This window comes from Plectropomus leopardus, chromosome 12 (genome assembly GCF_026936395.1).
Source record: "Plectropomus leopardus strain MGB_pleo_1.0 chromosome 12, ASM2693639v1, whole genome shotgun sequence".
Taxonomy (NCBI): domain Eukaryota; kingdom Metazoa; phylum Chordata; class Actinopteri; order Perciformes; family Serranidae; genus Plectropomus; species Plectropomus leopardus.
In genome coordinates, this window is record NC_142187.1 from 11584165 (window position 1) to 11609872 (window position 25708).

Sequence of the window (25708 nt, forward strand, 5' to 3'; positions counted from 1 at the left end):
TGTGTGTATGTGTCTGTGTGTGTATGTCTGTGTTAACAGAGTTAAACCAGTGGTTGTCAGGCTGCCATGCTGAATCATCACCATGTGATGAGGAGCCCCATCTGGCTGCTTAAATACTGTCTCCATCCATCTATCCATCCATCCACCTATCCATCCATCCATCCATCCATCTGCCCACCTCTGTCACCCTCTCTTGGACTTTACATTCCCAAACACTCTCTCCTCCATCCTCTGGCCTTTTTCTTTATCTTTCCTTCCTTTCTTCCTCTCTGCCATCAGTTTTTTCCACACATTTCTCATTCCCACATCCTTATCTTTCTGCCATCCATCCATCCTTCATCCCTCTCTCAGTCTTTCCATCAGAGTAAAAGAGGACAAACAGAGTCTTGTAAAGACTGGGCAATCTTAAAGACCATAAACAGACTGTTCCAGCTTAAAGAAAGTCTGTTTCTTACAGGAAGGCAGTTCCACCGTTAAGACTGTGTCATCTGTGTTCGAAGTCTGTGTCACCATAAAGTGAGACTCAGTGGGAGGAAATTTAATGAAATGACAGAAGAGAGAGTGAGAGGAGTTCTGCTTCAGCTGTGACAGACTGACAGTGAAAACAAAAAGCAGGCGTTCTCCCTTTATTTGTCCCCTTACAACTCTTTTCTGTTCTATTTTTTTGTCTCCACAGATCTCCCATTCCTTTACTTTTTCCACACCACAAGAAGCCATTTGCTTTCTTCAGCTGTACACGCTTCATCTGTCTCACCGTGTTTTTTATTTTCTCCTCACAGTTTGGTTCACTACTGCAGCTCTCAACCCTTTTTTTTTTTTTACCATTTTATCTTAGTTGGATGCACTTCATCATTCTGTCTGTCATTATTTTTGTCTCTGCATTTCTTCCCCTCTATTTCGTCTTTATCCTTTCTCCCTCTCTTTCTCTCTAAATTGGCTTTTTAGGTTGCATATTGTGTAATTTAGGTCATCTTGCTCTGTGCATTGACCCTGAGCTTATGCACGGTCTGCTCTGCTCTAGTAACACTAACACCTTTAGATCTGACCCTGTGGAGCAGATGGAGTTCACTTCATGAGGCAACACTGAGTAACAGCCTGTCACAGACACAACAACTCTTCTCGATAATAGCAAAACAAAACACTAATAGTTAGGAAACTTGAAATAATGAGTTTTTCATGTTGTCTTTCATGTTAAAGTTTAAGATGACTGAGTTTAAGTTGAATTTGGCTGACAGGTGCACAACAGTTTTACACATGAATATCTAAAATACCTAAAATCAACAAAAAGTACAATTAAATATACTTATGCTGCATGTATTTTCATTTTCTTGCAGCAGCATAACTAAATATTAAAGAATTTTGTAAACGGTTTATTTTATTTTATTTTTTCTTCTATTTTGATGTGAAAATGTAAAATAAAACAGTTATTACAAAATTTCCGCAATTTCTTTTAGTGGTAAAACATAATTATTAATGCACAATAAATGAACAATATGATACTTTTTGCAGCACCCTTGCCTTGTCTTCAAGGTACACCCACTTAAGGAAGCACTGTTTCATTTCCCATCATATTTTGCACTTTTCTGTAGTTTGTGAGTTTGATTTCATTTTTGTATTTGTCCACTGTCTCTTTGAAAGTGGGCTGCTTTGTTTAGAGACCATCTGGGTTTCAAAATAAAAGTCTCAGATTTTTTTTTCTCTCTCAGTGAAAAAGTCTTTGTTTTGGTGATCTTCATTTAGTGATATTTTCAGATTCCAGTTCAGGAATCAATTTACAGAAGCCTCTTACAGCAGACTTTTCACTCCACTCAGTCTGCTAGTTGATGCTCAGACAGCTGGAATAAACATGGATTACAAGATTTATACGCAAAACCATTCCCTTCTACTTTACATTCATCAAACTGTCAGTGTGGTATTGTATTGTATTGTATTGTATCTTTGTTGGCTCATAACTCAGTGCAGCCCTTTGCTGATACTGAAGTTATTTTGATAAACAAACATGCAGAGGGTTGGTGGGTCCTGCTCCAGTGCACAATGTCAGCTGTAAACTGTTGCTTGGATTAATCAAGCACATATTCAGAGTCTAAATGGTTTATGAAGAAAAAATAGAGCAACTTATAAAATAATAGTTGTAAAACAAAGTTTGTCAGTCTTGCTCATCAGCCATTACCAGTGGCTGGTACAAAGTGAATGCTGGGAGACCTGTCTACTCCAAGAAAGAAAGACAGAAGCCTTATGTAAAAGACATGGGCAAAATACCTTCAACTTTCAGCTTATATTATGACAAACTAACAAGTTATCTCAATCCATTTTACCAATCTAACTAAACGGTAAGGATTCTCTTCTGTCCTTCAAGTTTCTTGACAACTGTCCATGCGGTCAAAAACCCGGAAATTAGTTATTATCTTTGCCTTTCTGGTTCCCTGTCTTAGAATCAAAGGGTTTTTGGTTAGATACCTGAAATAATTACTCTATTTAACACAAGCTTAAGAAATTGCACACTTTGTTCTGCAACATCAAATACGCCCATAAATAATAAATTTGTAAATTTTGAAACTTCAACCTTTCTTAAAAAAATTAGTTGCTAACAAGTGGCCAAACGAGACTACAAAACGTCATCACATCAAACATGGGTTTGCAGCCTTGCTGTGGTGGCAACAAAGAAGTCATATGACCGTGATGTAGTTCATTCGTAGCTAACTTTAGCTTTTCACTTTTGATGATTGCAGTTTTACTTCAAATATATTAAAGTGGTTGTTGCTGAACAAAACATAAGTGACAAAAAGTCCTGCTTTCCATAGAGCTTATTTTCCATTGTCTTTCTGTGAAGGGAACCAGGGCAATGCCAACCTCTGTGCTGGCCTACAGTTTAATATCATTCCTACATCACTCTATTGCTCAGGACCCACGAAAGCTCCGTGTTTTCAGTGCAGACTCTTGAGATCTAAGGGATATATTTAGTGGTGTGTTACTATAACCAGAAGGACACACTGTGTAGAGTATTGAGAGGGGACCCCTATATACTGTTACACTGCCAAATGGCATGCTGGGGACAGCTTGTCCTCTTTTGCTTGCTATTGTACATTCAACAGCAGACGAAGAGAGAGAGACAGGAGATGTTACATTGTTGCAAATTCAAACATCTCAGCATTAGAGAAGTAACTTTTGAAATGAATGCTTTTGTCCATGGAAATAATTGGGTCTTGACTTCATTGAGGCCATAAAATATTTTTGTGATCATTGCTGAGGGACTCAGTTGTTTCCTGGAACGTGTAGTTCTCAAGGCCGGAAGCCTGATGTCAGTGTGAAGTTGTTTTGATGAGCCATTCTCGAGAAAGCTGCAAGCAGCAATACTGAAGGGCAAGCAATTGTCTTCGTAACAGGCATGTTTTGAATGGGCACTGAACTAATATGTACAAACATTAGAAAGATGAGGCTTGACACAATCTTAATGACCTATCAGTGTGCTGAAATATTTGCTCTCCCAAAGTGTGTTTACAGTTTGAAAATTATGTTTGGATCTGATTACAGTGACAGCGGCTCCTGATAAGGGCTGTCGTTGTCTTCCTGTGTAATCAGATTTAGAGTCACAGTGAACAGCTGTAATGAAATTGCAGACAGAATGTGATACAGAGTTACTTGGCAAGGAAAAAGTTTGGGAAGTGTTCAGCATAAGCTGCAAGAATGAAGCAAACACATCCAGTCTGTCCCTCCTGCATATGAATAAAAAATGTTGCCATCATTAGCAGTTTTTTTAATTCATTATTTGTCTAGAGACGTTGTTAAGTGTGCTCACTCACCCTCAGCAGCTTCACACATCTAGATTTATAACTGCAGCCTGATTTTCTGGGTTTTCGTAGATCTCTGAATACTTAGGAAATGTACTGTGCACATTCATGCACTCAAGATAAAAAATGATTTTTGAGGCCCTATGACCTTTCTTCTGTGCAACCATCACACTGAGATTTTCATATCTGCTGACCAGTTGCTTATTAATATTTCCTGTGCACATTTATGCTCCCATCAGGATGCAAGCCATTGATTTCATTGAACATTCTTGCTCAAGGTTTTACACATACACAGAGGGCAGCATTAGTTTTCAAAGAGTTTTCCCAAATGGTCAAAAAAATAAAACTACTGACTGCTGTGTCATGAAGCTACATGTGCAATCCATTGGTGTCAGTTCTTAAAAAATTTAATTAATAACTTTTTCTCCCTGGTGACCTTGATACTGCCAAAAAAAATCTGCTGCAGAGGAAAGAACAGAGACAGCTACAAAGAAAAGGAAAGGGGGTGTCTGCATATTAGAATCAATTCATTTTCTATTTGTTTGCCCTCTGATCTCTCCTATTGATTTCCGCTTTCTCTTTCCAGTCATTCAGCCAGTAATAAAATCATCCAGTTTAACAAAACCCTCAATCATAAGATCCTCTCCCTCTCTTTTCTCCGCCTCCAACAACATCAGATTTGTTTTAAAGTCTTGCCATCCTTCCTCACATATTGATTTCACTGTCTCTTCCCACTCATCCAAGCTATAACTCATCACAATAAATGTTTTGACAGGACGGACGTCCCATGTTTCATGAGGTCCACATCCTAACTGTCTCTCTCTAGATGAAGTTGTTTTTTTCATCCAAGCTGCAGACAAATAAACCCGCTCACCAAATGGGCTGAAATATCAAAAATACATTTGTCCATCATCTTCCAAACTCTTTCTTTGTTGTTGGAATTGTCGCTCCCTAAAGAATAACTCATACATTTTTAATGGCTGACTGTCTTCAGCTCTCGCTACAGTTCAGTCTTTCAGCAGAAACACAAAGTTTCTCTCCCAGCACTTTAGGGGATGCAGAAATGGATCCACTTATTTGGACCTGCTGCTGCTCATCTATCATTAATGATGTCTCACTATGTTTCCACTGCAGTTTTTCAAATTCTGCATTATCATATATTGGGATTTGGTTCTCAAATTCTACTATGCAGACACTCTATAGTCCCTTGTGAGATGAGACTGGCTGACCTTGATTTGTTCCTCTCTGTGGGATACTGGGAAAATTAAAAAATTCATCACAACTGAGAAGCTTTTCTTGGCCTTGTGTTTAATTTTCTTTGCACTGGGTCAGAAAATGGAATACAGTTTATACACTGAAATCAGAAAATTACTCTCATCACTTTCTTCACCTCTTCTCTTCCAGGTAGGATTTCATCCTCAGAACCCCAACACCTTGCCTCACTCGGCAGCCTGTTAGATGATCAGCATTGGCACCATTTAGCAGTGGAGCGACGGGGCTCTCACCTCAACCTCACTGTGGACAAACACACAGAGAGGGTTCAAATCCCTGCAGAGTTCAGCCACTGGGACATTGAGAAGGTGGGAAAAACACAAAAAACCTACATCCCACACTTTTCATGCAATGAGAAAACTACACAACCACTGAATGTTTACAATTGCGTCAGGCCAGAGGAAATGTAGATATTGCATATTTATGATTATGCGTCCTCATCTGCGATAGTTGTGGTCCTAGGCATTATGTTTTTGTGTTGTCTGTCTGTCAGTCTGCCCATCTGTCCCATTCTTGTGAACTGGATATTTTCTGGACACTTTGAGGGAATTTCTTCAAATTTGGCACAAACATCCACATGGACTCAACAGTGAACTGATTGGATTATGGTGGTCATAGGAAATAGGTCAATGTCAGTAAGACCTCCTCAGTCTCATTCCTGCAATGCAATGTCTATTATCTATCTATCATATATCAAACTGAGGACATTTATTTAAATTTGGCACAAAGACTCAAGTACTGATTAGAATTTGGTCAAAGGTCAAACATCAAGGTCACTGTGACCTCTTTTTTTTGGTCATAACTCAAGAATTCATACTCTAAAATTTCACACAAATAGGATATAATGATGAGGTGATGACTACTATTTCCAAAAGGTCAAAAGTCAGCCTAACTTTGACATCATTATTTTCTACAAAAACACTTTTCTGGCCATCATTTTGTAACAGAAGGGGAGATATTCGGTCAGATACTGAACTGGTGACACTCATTTTGGGTGTTCATCTTGACACTGTGCTGATTTTTTATATTTTCTGTGCAGCGCTGGGGAAGATGCATGTGAAGCATCCATGTTTTCACAGACATGGACGAAAACTGTAAGCACAACTTGACTGGTGTTCACAGGCACACAGTCACAAAGCAGTAATTCTGGTTTAATGTGCATGCAAACCACTGCATGTATCTTTTTGTCTTCATACAGCTGAGTGTAGGGGGACTCCACAGCCAGGGCTCTCAGAAACAAGTTGTCTCCAAGAAGAACTTTCATGGCTGCCTTGAAAACCTGCTGTACAATGGCCTCAACCTGATAGAATTAGCTCAACGCAAGGATCACCAAGTTACTGTAGTGGTAAGTTATTTTTGATTAAAACACAACCACGTGCTCTTAGGTGGGCAGGACTCTTTTTATCTGAGAGGGAACAGCAGAATCACTGGAGAGGCAAACAGAAATCAAAAAAACTTTCTCCAAAATGTGGATAGAATATTCTGCTTGGTGTTTTTCGTGACTTTTATGTGACTAATAACGAATAATTCAACACAGTGCATCCATGACCAAAGACCAGCATGTTCATCTTGTTTCAAGCAGTGGGGTTGTTTTCTTCACTTGGGTTTTTTTTCTTGGTTTGTGAATTTATTCTTTTTGAGTGTGATAGATTCTCTTGTCCCCACTGGGATTCAATCTTCGTGGTGAAATATTGGCTTTACCTCTGTGGCATGTCATTTGCTGGTTATACTGGACGCTGCTGAAACAATCTGCTGACTGGTTAATGAAGCCAATACAAAAGGACTGTAGACAGTGGTTAGACCCTCACTAATGCCTCCTCATCTTGGCCATTAGGACCTTCAGACGTTTCTATATTCACAATGAGTGGAGCAAGCTCATCGGGGAGAGGCTGTGAAGCGTTTCTACGGGGAGTAAAAAATGCTCTCTCATTACATTAAAGGCCCAAGCAGCAGAAAAAAAGAACATGAATTCTTGCTAAAGAGGTTCAGAGATTTCACATGCATGGCTAAAGATATAATAGAGGCAATTTAATGTTGGTGCGGAGGCTCTTACAGTACTAGCCACAAAGTTATGATCCAATTTAACGCAGAGACTAAATGGTGCATCATATGGCTCTATGAGGGGGCATTAACACAAAGAAAATCAGAGTGAAGGAGGATTGGTGTATCAGTGCTGTTGTCCTTAAGCTTATGTGGATTTCTAAGTTATTTTTTTTTACTTTCTGTTGTGCAAAAGTACAGCCCACTCCCAACATGAATCATTGTACATCACTCTAACTACACCACAATGGGCTTTAGATGCCATCTGTGTTTCCAAAGCATTATAAAGATAGCAGGCTGATATTCCCAGCAGAGAGCTGGGACTCTAATATATTACTGCTGCAGGCTTAGCAAAGAACCTGGTGTCATCACCACTACTCAAAACAATGGACTGTAACAGAGATGTCAAGATATTTTAGTGCTGGCTTACTGTATGCTTTCCTTCTTTCATTCTAATTTGTTATCTCTTTTACCTCCACGCGAGGTGACTTTGGTATTTTCAGTTTGTTTTCCTAATCTTATACTAAGCCTTGCTGTTATCATTATGGTAATATCGGTGTCCTCTTAAGGAGACTTGCTGATGAGATCATTGTGACAGAGGTCACATCGACACGCCCTCTGCAACTGATTAATATTCATGTTTTATGTTGTTTTATCTCTTTAGTAATCATTTTTCTGTCCCACCTCCTCTCTCTCCACTCTATCGCTCTCAGGGCAATGTGACCTTTTCTTGTGCTGAGTCAGTTTCTGTCGCCTTGACATTCCCTGGCCCCGGGAGCTTCCTCCAGTTGCCGGGGGCGACAGTGTCCTCCTCGGGGGGCTTGTCTGTGGGGTTCCAGTTTAGGACATGGAACAAGGCGGGGCTTCTGCTAACCTTTGACCTGCCTCAGGATGGGGGCGTGGTCTGGTTGTACCTGAGTGAGGCCCGATTCCGGTTGCAGATCCATAAAACTGGGAGGTCGCTGCTGGAGCTCAGCGCAGGTAATCCTACATCCTCTGATTCACTTCTAACCAAAACAGTGCAGTAAGTGGTGACTACACTGAGTAATAACTGTGTCATTCCATATTTAAGTGAGATAAGTTAGCCCTTACACTTAATCCCAAGCTTTTTAAATAAACAAGAAATCAAGGGGATAAAAAGAATAGAATAACCATCAGATTTGAGTGGCAAGTAACAATTTGCAGTGGATTTGCTAGTCATCGGGATGTAACGATATATAGAATGTCATGATATGGCGATAACTAAATGTATTGATGTCGTTATCGGAGTGTGACAAAGTCTACCTTGATATTACAAGAATATTTCCATGGGTTCTACTGTCTCTCCCTGAATTTTTGAAAATCAAGAGAGGTCATCATTTACACTTGCCTTCTTGCCTATGGAAAGTACAATCCCTTTCAGAGGCTTTTTAATCTAGCCTTACATTGCAATGTCTCATTGAGAACTTAGTAAAATAAAAAAAGTTAAAAGTCATAATGACAAATCTGACAAGAATTGTCTTTTTAAAATATTTTTCCATTTTTTCCATCTTGAAAAAAAATGTTGTTGGTTATCCACCAGCTGTCAGAATTTGCAGGTTATTGTATGTTTTTTTTGTTAAATTGTAATACTTGTCCAAATCCCTGATTGTTGATTTTTCTTTTTTTAAACTTAATGGCAACTTAATGGCCCTGACAGTTTTGTATTTGTTTGAACAGCAGAGGATGCAATCATACACATCAGGAAACAGCCTACCATCATCCTTGGCGTACAAGCAAAGCACTCACAACTGGTTTCTTTTCAGAGACAGATTCAGAGTCAGACCCAGCGAGAAAACGGCAAATGTACACACGAAAGAGTTATTATTTAATAAAATCAAGTCATCAATTTTCTTTGGTTTTTAATATCATGCTAAATATCACACCATTGACTTTTTCTTGTGGTTTTATAGTGCTCTGTTTTTGGTATCCTTACATACTTTGATGCATATGTTAGAGCAGATAAACACACTTTTGAAGCCATTCCCTTCACTTTCCCCCTTGGTCAAGGCAATAAAACAAATACAACCCTTTAAATGGTTTAAATGCCAAGTATGCAATGCAAGGGAAAGAGCTTAGCAGTCAGTTCGAACCATTTCTCCAATAAATTGGGGCCAAGGTTTAAACCAACAAGGACACATGAGCACTCTCTCTTTCAAACTATTTGTCACAAGCAGGCTCAGTGAATGTGACAAGGAGGAAGTCCACATAAGAGATTAAATAAAAAATGATTAACTAAGATTAATTCAAATAAACAATGGCGTGTGTAGATAAGGAAAGTCGGTAATGAAATCTATGCATGGATGTGTGTCAGGTGTGCTTTGGAGGTGTTGAAAGTGCAAAACCAAAAGGCAAAAATGCAGGTTGGATGTCTGCTGGAGGAAAGAAGGGAAATGAATTACTACCTTGCCCAGCTTTTATAGCCTGCAAGGCCCAGGTGAGTGTAATCAAGGTAACCGCCCTCCCATGTCAGCCAGCTGCCTGATGAGGTTGACTAGGATAGTTGCTGAGACAGTGGGAGGGGTGCCATGCCCAGGCTCAGTGAGCTTGACAAGAGGGAGATCACACAAGATTCAAGTAATTTGAACAAAAGTCCAATGTTTACTTCATGATCTCCCATATTAGCCTTATTGCCAAAAGCTGTGGTCACACATCCACATCACTGTGGCAGAACACTGTGCAGCTGATGGCACTGGAAGATGACTGGGGTGTGTTCTCTAGCAAAGTATTGTCAGTAAGAAAAATAGAGGAGATAATGAGATATTGATTTATTTCCTCGACTCCTACCAACATCCAGAGTCACAAGGCAAGCACAGTCTTTCTGGCACTGTTGCAGATCAATCACACATAGGATGCAGGAAAAAGTAGACGCCTGTGTGGTCTGCTTTCACCTGCCCCCAATGTTTTCTTGTAGTCCATTTGTACCAAGAATCTTTATTCTTTTTTCCAAATCATTTTTAGTTTTGACTGATACTATTCTCCAAATTACTGTTTCAGTGTGAGAAAGACATGATTTCCAAGATGTTTCCAAATCCGGATTTTAGTGCACATGTGGCAGGTTGTGGTGTGAAACGATATCTAATAACACTATGTGAGTGTCCATGGCTTCAGCCTTGGAAAAATATCTCACACTGGCAACATCTGCGGCAGGTCTACACAGCTCAGTATGCAGCCATGAACACATGGGGGGAAAAAACTAATTTTCAGTTGTGTTTTAATGAATATTTGGTTCCCAGGTTCTGCTCTGAATGATGGTCAGTGGCATTCAGTGGAGCTGAACTCCAGACGAGGTCATGTGAGCATTACAGTGGACAAAGAGGAAGGAGGCAGCACTCACGAAAGTCCCTCGTTTCTTGTCACCATAGAAGGTCACCTCTTCTTTGGTGGTAAGAGTGGACCATATTAACTGCATCTCTTTAAGTAATTAAACACTGTCCAGCATCATACACCCATGGGGAACTTTACTAAAAGCAGTTGAACTTAATTGTGCATGTCAGTTTACATATTTCTCAGACCTGAGTGATAATGGTCAAATATGTCCCCTATTCTATGTGGCATGATAGTATCATATAAATACTGTTTCGATTAGATGATGACTATTATGTGATCTCAGACTGATGTTCCCTTTGTCTTCTCTTCAGGTTGTCCATCTGAAGATGACAGGCAAGAGTGCAGAAACCCCTTTAATGTCTTCCAGGGCTGCATGCGTCTCTTGTCTCTGGACAACCAAATTGTGGACCTGATCCTGGTGCAGCAAAAGCAGCTGGGAATCTACAGCAATCTGCAGATTGACATGTGTGGAATCATTGACAGGTCAGTTTAAGAAAATGTTCACTGACATTTGCTGAGACACATTTTTGTTGCTTTTCTATTATTTGAGATGTAACCTTCCCCTAATATTCTGCACAGCCCACAGAGCTTCATGACACGAGCATTTGAATTCTTGCAGAGTTAAAGCACCATCATGGTTCTAAGGCTTACTTTGACACACAAATTGTGATGCTTACCTATTGCAAACCTTAATAACAGTGGCGTATGGAGAGTCAAAGTCCAACATGAAGGATTCTATTCAATTAAGCTGTGTTGAACCATTCAATTTAATAGTAGTGATGATGCCACAAAGCTTCCACTATGATGTATTTTTTATTGGATTTTGCTGTGCCACTTTCTGATCAGACAAGGCACCGATAATGTGCCCTTTTTTTTGTTTGGTTTTACATAATTTCTACACCCCGTAATCAATAAACACCTATCAGGAGTTGGATTCAAACCCAAGGGGACTTGTGTGCAACGCATTAAAACCACTCTGCCATCCTGATGAATGCAGCCTTTTTGTGTTGATGGCACATGAATGTGAAGATAAGATTGCCACGTTGTTACCTGCACAACATGTCAGTCAAGAGTATCCAAGCACAGACTAATTTGCCTGTGGATTTGAATAAAGACAATCAGAGACAAAAGACCTGCTGTTATCCACACAACTGTTGTTGGAGGTGCCTTACTACAGCATTTTGATTTAAATTTACATCTTAAGATCAACATTTGAAACCCCTCAGAATCCTGGCGCATTCAGATTTTTTTTTTTTTAATGGCAAAAAAATCATCAATATCATGATCAAACCCCCTGTCATTATCTGCCCAACACCACTTTAGCATCTTATTTTAACCACTCAGCCATCCTGGTGGGATTAGCAGGTATTTATAAAGGCTGCAAATCAGTCACCTGAAATGAACTTATATTGATAGGAATCATGACAGTATTTATATACTCAAGCACAATGTTCAGTTACCAATGAGGGCTTTGCCCATTGGACCTTAAGTCCAACGCCTTAACCACTCAGCCATCCTGGTGCCCCTTGGTGTTTTGATTTAACTCCTAAACACTGAAACCAATCAGTTACATGGATTTCAAAGTGTGAAAGGTCAAAGGTAACCTTTCAAGGAAGATAAGCTCTGGATGTTTGTCTGAACAGTGTTGATCTCAGATGTCCTCAGATGTCCATACATGCTTACTTCAGTAGGTTTCACATGTGTTCTAACAAACACGCACTGTGCTTTCAGAGAGACATTAAAACCAACAAGGACACTTTTCCACTTTTGTCAAATCTAATAACTTCAAACTCTTTCAACAGAAAACACCCTAAACTAACAACATAATACATCATTCTTTGAAAGTTGTAATGGAGCGACACACTCAAGCAGAGTATATTTGACACGATGACAGGAACTATTATTTCTTCTTCAAAAACTCTGGAAAGGTCTATTATTCTTAATGGCATATCTGTAACTTTTCACAATACAAACCTCACACCAAGAATGGGATTTGAACCCATGAGATTTTATGTCCTTTGGAACTACAATGCAATGCCTCAACAACTTTGCCACCCTGGTGACATTAGTGGCTACTTCTAAAGGCAGAAAACCAACTTGCTCCTACCTCACACTATAGCTACTGATTTCTTAAAAGCTGCATAAAAAAAAACATATTGAGGAATTCAGAAACTCCACAAGGAAGTTTTTATTGCATTGATCCTGCTAAATGAACATGTCCGATTACTGGGAATAGGAGGTGAACCAGGGGAAGCTTTTACCCATTGGATTTGAAGTCCAATGCTTTTATCAATGCTATCCTGTTGACTTAAGCTACTAATTTTTAACAGCAAATAAGCAACAATTTGACATTGATTAGGAGCATTGAAACAGTATGAGGTATCTTAACAGAGCATATGGATTATTTAGTAGGAGTAGTAATATTTTATTCAGTCATCATACATAATACAATAAGCACAAACAGTATCGTCAGTATAAACAAAAACAACAGTCTGTGTATTATGTAGTGACTGAACAGTAATATTATAGTAATATAAGAAATACTTTAACTACTAGGAGTTACTAGGAGTTAATATTTGTCACTTCAACAACTGCAATGCTTGATGGCAGGTCTACAACTTTTATCAATGTATTTACGGATACCAGAAGTGGGAACCCATAGAAACAGGATGAGTGCATTTTTTCTGAGTCACTCAGCTATCCTTGTAACATGAGCAGCTACTTTACAGGCCATTAAACAACTGTGAGAAAATAAAAATGGAGAGGTATTCATTAAGTCAGTTAATCAATCAATATTCCGTGGATCTAAAGACTTGAACAACCCCAGACTTCACAGTGAGAACGTAATTAGATATGCCAGATAGCTCTATTGTACATGGTAGAGATATATCCATGTTCAATAGACCTGCTTTTGCTGTGGTTGGCAGTAGTATATATAAAGGCAGCTGGGCGTCATAATTAATGCCTCCATGTCATTGTTAATGTTGGTTAAAAGACGGAAATAAATATGCTACTTGCTTACGGACAGAATCAAACCATATAACATAAAGGATTTGTTTTGTATTGCATTTGCATTGCAAATGTCATGTTTTCTGAAGTCAACCACTTTTTAAAGCTTGTTTTGTCGTTTACCTATTTGCTTATCTCATTTAGCCAGAAAACTGGAGAAAATTCTGTCTCCTTCAGCTTGTAAGAAGAATTTAATAAACAGTGCTTTCCAGGTGAAAACACAAATATTTGACAAGGGAAAATAGCAGCGTCAAACTGCGTGCTCTGCTATTTCTTAAGCAGGAATGTTTCTTTTCTCCTCAATTGTTTTGTCACATGGCATTTTTTGAGAAGCAAAGCAGCATTTTTTGTTTTGAACCATTTTTCTTCCCTTTTCTTTGCTGGCAGAGTAATAAGTTTGTGAGGTGAAGCGGGGCAGCAGACGGCACCATCCAAGAAAGACACACACACACACACACACACACACACACACACACACACACACACACACACACACACACACACACACACACACACACATAACATGAATAATAGGGGACTATCTAAGTGTACTATCCAAGAGGGAACCTTTATTAGCAGTCATTTTAAAAATACAAAACTAGAATTGAAAATTTACTTTTGAGGTCTTCTTTCACAATATTACTGCAAATGTAATTTTTACAATTTTTTAAAGAAATTGCCAAGAGGGGACCTGAAGCCTTGAGCGACGTCTGCCTATCAAAGGGGGGACATCCATATACTGCAGTCAAACTGGTTTATCCTGGTTCTCTCTCACCTATAGAGTGCTTCTTTTCACTAAAACTTCATTTGTATCTTTAAAAATGGGTATGTAAACTTTATTGCTTGCAATATATCAACATTTTTTGTGATAATAAATATTACAGAAATAATACTTGCCAAAGCAAAGTATATCTTTTAAAGAAGGCTCCCATAATCCTGTGAATTCAGTTTTATCTTACTATTTAGTGTTAATAACTTTATTGTTGTTCTTTTGTTTTTATATGTATATATATATATATATATATATATATATATATATGTATATTTAGACCAGACCAATTGTAACTACCAATGTATCACCAAAAAGTCAGAAAAATAAATCTATAAACGAGTAACATTATACATAAAATGATCAGCAATATAATTACTTATTTTAATAAATAATATATTTATTTTAATTAATTAATCACTATAAAATGATTTAACACAAGTCTGTGACTAGACCTTTAAAAGCTGTTTGTTTCAAAAGAAAGGAATCAAACTGTGACATGACAGTTGAGCTCAGGTCCAGAGAAGTCAGTATGGCGCTTCTGGATTTTGTTGAATCTGGCTTTCACTTAGCATAGTAGAGTCTTAAATTGCATTTATAGATGCAGTGATGAACTGTGTTCACTGTCAGTGGTTTTCAGTGTCCCCAAGCTCATTTTGTGATATCATGTTGGTATTTAATGCAGTGCAGCTTTTATGGGTCAAAGGTCATGGCAATTCATTTTTGGTTTTTAGCCTTGTCCCTTTTATGCAGAGAGATTTCTCAAGGTTCTCTAAATCTTTTCATGCTATTATGGCAGATAGTTAATGGATTTGAACAGCAAATATCTTGTTTTGTAATGTATTCCTTTTGTGTTCACAATAGTTTTTCAGTGATGGATGAAACACCTGTGTTTGTTAGTGTATTTTTAGCATTATCTAATTCTAGACCCCATTCAAAGATGCTTGTTTTTTTAATGACTACAGTCTGTAACACATACTACACACACTGGCATGCAGCATTGTCACAGTGCAGAGAGTGTGTGGAAGTGAAAGGCACATAATAAATGTTACGTATAAGTTCACAATGACACTCAGCTTTACAGGACTTTTACATTCCAGTATTGTAAACTGAAACTTTTCTTTAGCACTTAAAGTTTAACTGGTATGTTAGTGTTTTTGATGGCATTGAAATGGTGATGAGCCACCAACAACTCATCTCAAAACCATCACAACAGGATACACATCTATGAATGGGCCTTCATAAGTCGACTTCTGTTTGTACCTTTGAACTTTGCACTCTAAAAAGAAAAAAAATGTCCACACTCCATTTCCTTTTGTAAGAAAAAACTAAAAAAGGAGTTTTAAATTAAAATTATGTAACATCAAACTTTGACTTGACCTTTAAAAATTGTTCAATTTCCAAAATACTTTACCTTGACCAGTTTCTCACAAGAAGTGAATGTCAATCAAGTTTTCATATACTTGTGTTCTCAGTCTGTACTAAAGAATGCAACTTGTTTGTTGGTGCACATTACAGAAGAAGGTCCAACCCTTGAGTAGGATATAATGACATGAGTCCACTGTTGGCTGGTACATAATGTCACAAGTTCCTTCTTAGATAGCACAGAGTGACGCTACTCAACCATGTAAAGTACATACAAACATATTTAATAATACTTGTGAAAAAAATCTCATCTGAATAATGTTACATTTCTTCTTCAAATATGATTTGTTAGTATGTTTGTGTAACAGAATATAAAGGCTGTCAACTTTAGTGGCTGGCTTAACTCTTTTTATGGCTTGATACTGTATTAATGGGAAATTATGCCCATTTCTAAAATACATAACATACATATTATTTCTAAGGATCTAAGGCAGTCTAAAACATTAGTAAACATGGGCAACCTCGCCCCATATCCAAAAAACTGGAGGCTTGTGATGTCATTTGATATAAAGTGTAGAGTTGCTCCATTGATATGAAATTGTGAAAGATTTTCTAGATGACACTGAGAACAGCCAGAACAATGTTATATGTATATGGGAACATTTTCTGTTACAGAACTGACAACACCAATATATAATAAAGTCTCATTTGGGTTTAAGGATAACAAACATTCTGTTGGTCCCCAAAATTAGGCTCTCGATGAGCAGAAGGAGCAGCTCCAGACTTTATACTTCATGACATTACAAGTCTGAGACTTCTTTTCTAGTGTCTAGATCAGAGATATCACACATACTGGCTGATCCCTTGGCCATGGAAAACATACTGGAATTCCTACTTTAGATGTTCACCTTTACAATGAAGGGTTTCCAGAAAGGACCAAAATCGATATAAAGGTCAGCAACAGTATTTGCTGATTAATCATAAAAATAGATTTATTATCAGACTTTTACTGAAATTCCCATTAAGAGTTATTATGCACAGGATCTCTTTACAATGTATGGCGTGTTTTCAATTTATATGCATAAGAATGCATTTTCTTGTCGATCAACATTACAGAAAAAGGGCCACACATATAGAATAAAGCTTAATTGTGGTTCCAAGTTGGCTGTTGGTACATAATGACACACAAGTTCCCTTTTTGATAGGACAGAGTGATATATCTACACTCCACCATAGATTAATGAAAAGAAATAGAAAGGTGCATTTTGTAAAGAGAAAATATCTAATACAAAATGTATCTATTCAGTAAAGCTTCTCATTGTTTAGTAAATTGGCACCAGAAATGCTGTTGCCATTGTAGCTTTTAAAAATAGGCTATAATGTGAACACAATTATAACTTGTTCATTATTCACTGTGACGTGACAGATGAGCTTCAGTCCGGGGAAGTTGCAGTGTTTCTGGATTTTGCTGATATCTGGCTTTCACTTTTCATAGTTAAGTCTTAATTTGCATTTATAGATACAGTGATAAACTGTGTCCACTGTCAGTGGTTTTTAGTGTCCCCAGCTCATTTTGTGATATCCTTCAGTCATGTTGGTATTTAATGCAGTGTAGCTTTATGGGTCAAAGGTCATGGCTATTCATTTTTGGTTTTTAGCCTTGTCTCTTTTATGTATTTCTCAAGGCTCCTTTTCATGCTATTATGATAGGTAATGGATTTGAACACCAAATATCTTGTTTTGTAATGTGTTCCATTGTGTTCAAAATGAATAGTTTTTAGTGATGGATGAAACACCTGTGTTTGTAAGTGTATTTTAGCATTATCTAATCTAGACCCCATTCAAAGATGTTTGTTTTTAATGACTACAGTCTATAACATATACTACACACACTGGCATGCAGTATTGTCACAGTGCACAAAGAGTGTGCATGAAGTGAAAGGTACATAATAAATAATATAATAATAACGATAAGTTCACAATGACACTCAGCTTTACAGGACTTTAAATTCCAGTATTGTGAATCTAAAACCTTTCTTTTTAGCACTTAAAGTTTAACTGGTATGTTAGTGTTTTTGATAAGGGTATTGAAATGGTGATGAGCCACCAACACCTCATCTCAAAACTATCACAGCAGGATACACATCTATGAATGGGCCTTCACTAGTTGTCTTCTCTGTTGACCCCATTCAAAGAGGTTTTGTGCAACCCAGAACTAAGTTTTTATTATTGTTATATCTATTTTTTGGTTGTTTTTGATAACTATAGTTGGTAACACATAGAGTTGTAAATTAGTTGGCAAAATACAGGGCTGGTATACAGCATTGTCAATACTGCGGCACAGAGAGTGTGCATGAAGGCATGTGAGATTGCTAAAATAAGTTTACATTGACACTTCAGCTTTACAGGTCTTTACATTCCAGTGTTGTCAACTGAAACAACTTTAGCACTTAAAGTTTAACTAATGTTAATGTGTTTCTGATGGCCATTATGCTAAAATTCAGACAAACAGAGCCACTGAGAGCCAAGATGCCCTACTGCTTTAGAGGGCCACTTAATAAATAATTACCTTTCAATTATTTCAGTGATATTACATACATGTGGTTATTATGTCACTTCCCAGCAGATGTTTCTCCTTGTGAAAAACATGTTTAACTCCTTTTTTTGAATAGCTTGTACTCAATTGTGCAATTGACGACAAATGTGACATTCTGCTTGTATTTCTACTCTTTACAGTTTAACATTATCTTACCCAACATCCACTTGTTTAACACAGGAAAGAGGAAAAAGCCATGTTTCAGTCAGATACAACATCTAGGATATGAGAAGTAAGTAACCCTGAAGCCCAATGTGTAATGTCCTCACGAATTACAACGACCATCGCCATTAGAAGAAACCATCCCCTCAAGACTGCAGGGAATCAAGGCCTGACAGATTCACAGGCTGACTTGCAGAGAATCAAACCCCTCACCCACTGCAGGTCACTCACTTCAGTGGCAGCAGTCTCCACTGTTCAACACTCAAAGTTAGGGATCTGAGAATCATATGGGTGCTGGTCACCCACCTCTTCAGTGTAGAAGAAATTACATATTTTTGTCCACTTCATCAACTGAAGGCCAAGTAAATATAAAAAAATATATCTATAAAACTGTGTGTGAATGTAATAAAGAAAGATTGCTTTCTAAAGAATGCACAAAGCCACTGAATCAAATGTACATAGATCATACAGAGATGAATAACATTTTTTTCACACATATGAATACCAGCCTCTTTAGGGATGCATCTTACTCCATAAATGTGGTAATTTTACGTGTCGGTATCATCTTTCTGAAGCTGGCAATACTGTATTATAGGCATCATTAATAATTTGTTAACTGACTGTTAATTATACTTTTGTCAATACCCCTTGATAACCAATGAAGAAATGATAACTAATTAATTTTTACCCATTATAAGTAATGTTATAGATTGTTATTTTATTAGTCAAATACCAAGACTTATACAGTCTTGTATAAATACATAACCATATTAATGGTTTCCAACTAATTTGTAAACCTTTGTAAAAACAAAAAGTAAATTATACAATATAAATATCTCTTTGGATAGATAGACCAAATATTTATAACACTTCTTTGTTAACTATTAATTAGTTGGTTTGAAAACTGTTTATAAACATTGTTTGATGGTTTCTATAGAGTTGAAAACTGCTAATGGTAATAAACTGTTAAACTGTTAACAAATACCATGTAGCAGATCTTGAAATACTATTTGAAGACCATTATAAAGTTGCAGTTGCTATTTAAATCTTTTGAGTCACTTAATAAATAATGTCTTTTCTAAGCACTTTTGTAAGGTATACATACACGTGTTGCTTCTTAAATTTTTAATAGGTTACAAAAGCAAAACAACAATAACCCACTACATTTATCTTTTGGCTCAAAGTTGCATGTCAACATTGACTTTCTGTTCATATATGTGTTTAAAATGATAATCACACAATCAGGACACAAACATGTACTCTTTTATGTAGCTCACCTATAAAAACATTTAAAAGGGCCAAATTAGTTTTACTGCATACAATCAATAACCATTGACAACATATTTTAACTATCTAAATAATGTTTGTAGATGCTTTACAGAGTATCTAATTCTGTAGTATTGTTTTTACCTCTTTAGTTAAAACAGAACCTTTTATTATAATTAGAATAATGAAATGTAAACTTGAGGCAATAACCTGTGCAACATCAAAATGGTATGTCATGAAATAACAGATGTAATCATTAGGTAACTGAATATGTTCAACTACTTAAATATCCACAATAGTACAAGTTTTGAAGAAAAAAAAAAACAGTATTTAAAATGGGATTTAAAGTGGAGAATTGTATGCCTCATCTGCATAATTTCAGGGTGTTCTTCCCAATAATCCAGGGATGTTGTACTAACCAAGATAAGCAGTGTGTGTTTGTTAAACCCAGGATGGGGAATAAGCCGTTTGTCAGTCTAAATCAGATACAGCATCTTGGATATGAGAAGTTAGCAACCCTTAGCTCATGTGTCAGGCTAACTACCATCGCCAGCTAGAAGAAACCATCCCCGCACTGCAGGGAATCAAGGCCTGACAGATTTTCACAGACTGACTTGCACAGAGTCAAACCCTCACTCACTGCAGGTCACTCACTTTCAGTGGCAGCAGTCTCCACTGTTCAACATTCAAAGTTAGGATCTGAGAATCATATGGGTGCTGGTCACTCCACCCTTCAGTGTAGAAGAAATTATATTTTTTGTCCACTTCATCAACTGAAGGCCAAGTAAATATAAAATATATCTATAAAACTGTGTGTGAATGTAATAAAGACAGATTGCTTTCAAAAGAATGCACAAAAGCCACTGAATCAAATGTACATAGATCATACAGAGATGAATAACATTTTTTCACACATATGAATACTCAGCCTCCTTTTAGGGATGCATCTTACTCCATAAATGTGGTAATTTTACGGTCGGTATTATCTTTCTGAAGTTGGCAATACTGTATTATAGGCATCATTAATAATTTGTTAACTGACTGTTAATTATACTTTTGTCAATACCTTGATAACCAATGAAGAAATGATAACTAATTAACTTTACCCATTATAAGTAATGTTATAGATTGTTATTTTATTAGTCAAATACCAAGACTTATACAGTCTTGTATAAATACATAAACTAAGTATTAATGGTTTCCAACTAATTTGTAAACCTTGTAAAAAACAAAAAGTAAATTATACAATATAAATATCTCTTGATAGATAGACCAAATATTTATAACACTTTTGTTAACTATTAATAGTTGGTTTGAAAACTGTTTATAAACATTGTTTGATGGTTTCTATAAAGTTGAAACTGCTAATGGTAATAAACTGTTAAACTGTTAACAAATACCATGTAGTAGATCTTGAAATACTATTTGGAAGACCATTATAAAGTTGCAGTTGCTATTTAAATCTTTTGAGTCACTTAATAAATAATGTCTTTTCTAAGCACTTTGTAAGGTATACATACACGTTTGCCCTTCATTAAATTTCTTAATAGGTTACAAAAGTTGCAAAACAACAATAACTCCACTACATTTTATCTTTGGCTCAAAGTTGTATGTCAACATTGACTTTCTCTGTTCATATATGTGTTTAAAATGATAATCACAATAATCAGGAAACAAACATGTACTCTTTTATGTAGCTCACCTATAAAACATTTAAAAGGGCCAAATTAGTTTTACTGCATACAATCAATAAACCATTGACAACATTTTAACTATCTAAAATAATGTTTGTAGATGCTTTACAGAGTATCTAATTTCTGTAGTATTGTTTTACCTCTTTAGTTAAAACAGAACCTTTTATTATAATTAGAATAATGAAATGTAAACTTGAGGCAATAACCTGTGCAACATCAAAATGGTATGTCATGAAATAACAGATGTAATCATTAGGTAACTGAATATGTTCAACTACTTAAATATCCATAATAGTACAAGTTTTGAAGAAAAAAAAAAAACAGTATTTAAAATGGGATTTAAAGTGGAGAATTGTATGCTCATCTGCAATTTCAGGGTGTTCTTCCCAATAATCCAGGGATGTTGTACTAACCAAGATAAGCAGTGTGTGCTATTTGTTAAACCCAGGATGGGGAATAAGCCACGTTTCAGTCAGCCTAAATCAGATACAGCATCTTGGATATGAGAAGTTAGCAACCCCTTAGCTCAATGTGTCATGTGCTAACGACCATCGTCAGTTAGAAGAAACCATCCCCTGCACTGCAGGGAATCAAGGCCTGACAGATTTTCACAGACTGGATTCTGCACAGAGTCAAACCCCACTCACTGTAGGTCACTCACTTCAGTGGCAGCAGTCTCCACTGTTCAACATTCAAAGTTAGGATCTGAGAATCATATGGGTGCTGGTCACTCCACCTCTTCAGTGTAGAGGAAATTACATATTTTTTGTCAGCTTCATCAACTGAAGGTCATAAATCTAATAATATATCTATAACACCATGTGATTGCTTACTTAATAATGCAGAGCACCACTGAATCAAATGTTTAACATCTTAGAGAGATGAACAACAATTTTTCACAAACAAATGAATATTTAACCTCCTTTAGGGATGCATTTCTGCCCATAAATGTGCTGGTAATTTTACATGTCAGTGTCATCTTTCCTAAGTTGGCTGTTAACAGACTGTTAATTTCACTTTGTCAATACTACTTGATAACTAATAAATAAATTGTAACTACTGATGGTACGCTGATACACTGATACACTGATACACTACTGATGGTATATTGTTAAACTGTTAAAAAATACCATGTAGTGGATCTTGACATATTCTTTGGGAGGCCATTTTAAAGTTGCATTTGCTGTTTTAAATCTTACAGTCACTTAAAAAATGCTTTGTTTTCAGCGCTGTTAAGTATGCATACACGCTTGCTCCCATTAAATGTTTTATAGGTTAGAAAACTATTTATTTTCATATATGTTCAAACTGATTTATGACCAAACCTTTAAATTTATATCACTGCAGCTCAAATGAAAAGGGTTCAGGAGGTAAAAAATGGACTACATAAATTCAACATTACAGATCAATAACAAAACCTATGTTACAGAACTACAATAATCCACCATGTTTTTTCTTTGGCTCAATGTTGCATTCTGACATTTTATTTCTGTTTCCTGAATATGTTTAACATGATGATCAGACGATCACTCTTACTCTTTAGTTTTGTTTTACTCCTATAGTTGAAACCAAACCTTTTATTATGATTAGAACAATTAAATGTTAACTTGGCACAATAAACTATGTAACATCACAATGGTTTGCCATGAAATTCATGTAATTATTAGGTGATTAAATATGTTCAAATATTTAACTATCCAGTAAAAAAAAAAAGTACTACTGTTGTATCAGTATTCAAGCTAGTGGGAATTTGAGTGGAGAATTATATGCCCAATCTGTAAACTTTTAGGATGTTCTTCCCAATAATCCAGAGATGTTGTACCAGCTAAAATAAGCAATTGTGCCACTTGTTTAACCCAGGACAGGGGACAGACCCATGTCTCAGTGCAGTCAGAGTTGGATGTAACATTCTAGCTAATATAAATTAGCATCTCTGAAGCTTAATGTGGAATGGCCTATTGACCATCACAACAACAAAGAAACCAACCCCACACTGCAGAGAATCAAGGCTTGGCACAGAGCTGCACACGCTGACCCCTCACCCTCTCCAAGTCACCATTTCTCAGAGGTAACCTTAAAGGCACATGGGTGCTGGACACTCCACTCAGTCAATGTGGAGGATTGTTTAATGCTTACATCATAAACTAAAAACCCTTTAAGGAATTTGAAATTCTTCATATAAACCAAAACTGTGTTGAATAATAATAAGTCCCTCTGGTCACTGCAGCATGCACACAGAGAGATGGCAAATCATTTAATCCAATACAAAATGAGTAGTCAGCCTCTGTTAAAGACACAATCCATAAATGTGTTGGTAATTTTGCATGCCAGTACACCCATTTAAAACTCTCAGTTCCCTCTCCTACAACAGAAGACTTTAAAGGTCGTGACAGCAGACAATCCAATCCAAATCTCTCAGTTATTTTTTTATTTTACTTGAAAGTGAATCCTATTTTGATCCTAGTTCTGCAGTTTTGTATTGTTGGCTGTTTTATATTTCTTTAGTTGTTTTAGTAGTTGTAGTTGTTTTGGTTTTCTGAGATCTAGTAATGTGTATATACAATTTTGTCTGTCTAATGCAGATTTAAGATTAATTTAAAACATTGGAGAAAATATAAAACAAAACAAAACAAAACAAAACAAAACAAGAAGTGTCATTTTGTACAGGCCAAGAGGGGACAAAGTGTGGACTGACTTTCCTTTTTAGAATTTAAAGTTAAAGTACAGCCAAAAGTACAGCCAAAAACCTATAGAATTTGAAATAGTTCATCTCAGCAGTTGAACAGAGGGTTTCAGAGGTTAATCATTCCTCAACTGACTTATCCCCTGTAACTGAGACAAACTGATTGCTCACAAACCTCCCATATTATAAATACCATTAAAGATTGCTCTAGTCATTTATATCATGATGGGTTGTCAATGTGTTTTCAACACAAGGTAAAAAGGAGCACACCTTTAAACAGCAACTCAAAACTTATTCAGGTGCACGATTCAAAAAGCAATGTACTAAAAATTAAAAATGATATTTCTATCTCCAATTTCCTAAAAAATAAATAATTTTATTATTACATTTTGTAAGATTATTTTCTTTGAACAATAATGCATCTAACTTCTTTTTTCCTATTCTTTTGTCATTTATCCATGTTGAAATGGGAATGTCACTCTATACTACATATCTAAGATGGAACTTGTGTCATTATATACCAGCCAACAGTGGACTCATGTCACTTTATACAACTCAAGTGTGGAACCCTTTTCTGTAATGTGGAGCGACAAAATAAATGGATTCATAGATGGGCACACATACATTGGATTTCAACCATAACATTAAATGCCAAATTCAGCTGATTCCTGTGAATTCTGGGAGACCCTGCAATTTTGTCAAATCACTGCAACTATACAGAATTCTTAACTATTTAAACCAAGTTAAAATCTGATTTTCACTGTATGTCTGCCCACAACTAATCCACTCAGTTCCTCAGTTGCCTCTAAGTATTTCTGAGTGGTTTGATGTTTTTACAAAGAAGACTTTGACCAGCAAAGTTTATTTTTTAAATTATTTGCTTCATTTATGCAAATATTGGTTTTGAAAAGGCATCATTCAATGATGATGAAACTTTATTCCTTTTTTAAAAAAATAATAACATTTTTGTTTTAATATTCTTTCCCAATAGAAAAAAAAAACTTTAAATCCTCAAAAATAAAAAACCTAAAACTTGTATGGCATTTTTTTGCTTGTAAAAACTGTTAAATGGAAGTTTGAGTACGTCCATCCATATTCTCAAGTGATGCTAGCCACGCAAGATGTATGCAGATGTGCCTCAGGTTGTCTGGCTGTTCACTGACGATAATAACAATGCAGCTGGCTCTGTCCGCTATGTTCTCATCTCACATCATCCTGCCATGATCCAGATTGATGGTATGCCAAAAGCACTGATAGAGGGAATGTATTTGAAAAGTTAACAATGAGAATGGACTGGGGTAGCTCCCTTTTAAACACAGTGTCAAGCTATAAATGGTAAAGACATCCACACAGCGGCTGAGCCTTTATATTCAGTTACAAAAAATACATACTTACAGATCCTTTAGAAGCAAAAAAAATTACATGATTTAGTTTAGATATATTTACAAGTAACTTTGTAAATATTATGTACCAGCCAACTGTGGACCCTGTTGCTTTATACTACACAAGTGTGGACCTCTTTGCCTGTAGAGTAGATCAGCAAATAAAATGCATTCCTGTGATTATAGAGAAACAAAACATATGTACATTGTAAGATTGACAGAAATCTAGTGCTTTAGTGCATCTAAAAACTCAAAGGGAGTTTTGGAGGATTGAGCTAATCTCAAGGTTAAGTTAAATTCTGATAATAAACTAATTTACAATTCATTAAAATTA

The 25708-nt window shown here is 36.5% G+C and overlaps 1 protein-coding gene across 2 annotated transcripts in view; it reads left to right on the forward strand.

Annotated features, from left to right (window-relative positions):
* Positions 1-25708, forward strand: part of LOC121951098 (contactin-associated protein-like 4) — a 128576-nt gene that overhangs the window by 49042 nt on the left and 53826 nt on the right. For both annotated transcript variants that reach the window (XM_088085188.1, XM_088085189.1), the window contains exons 6-10: positions 5193-5368; positions 6259-6405; positions 7814-8081; positions 10355-10504; positions 10760-10931. In XM_088085188.1, the coding sequence (XP_087941314.1) occupies positions 5193-5368; positions 6259-6405; positions 7814-8081; positions 10355-10504; positions 10760-10931 (913 nt within the window). The remainder of the gene's footprint in view (positions 1-5192; positions 5369-6258; positions 6406-7813; positions 8082-10354; positions 10505-10759; positions 10932-25708) is intronic.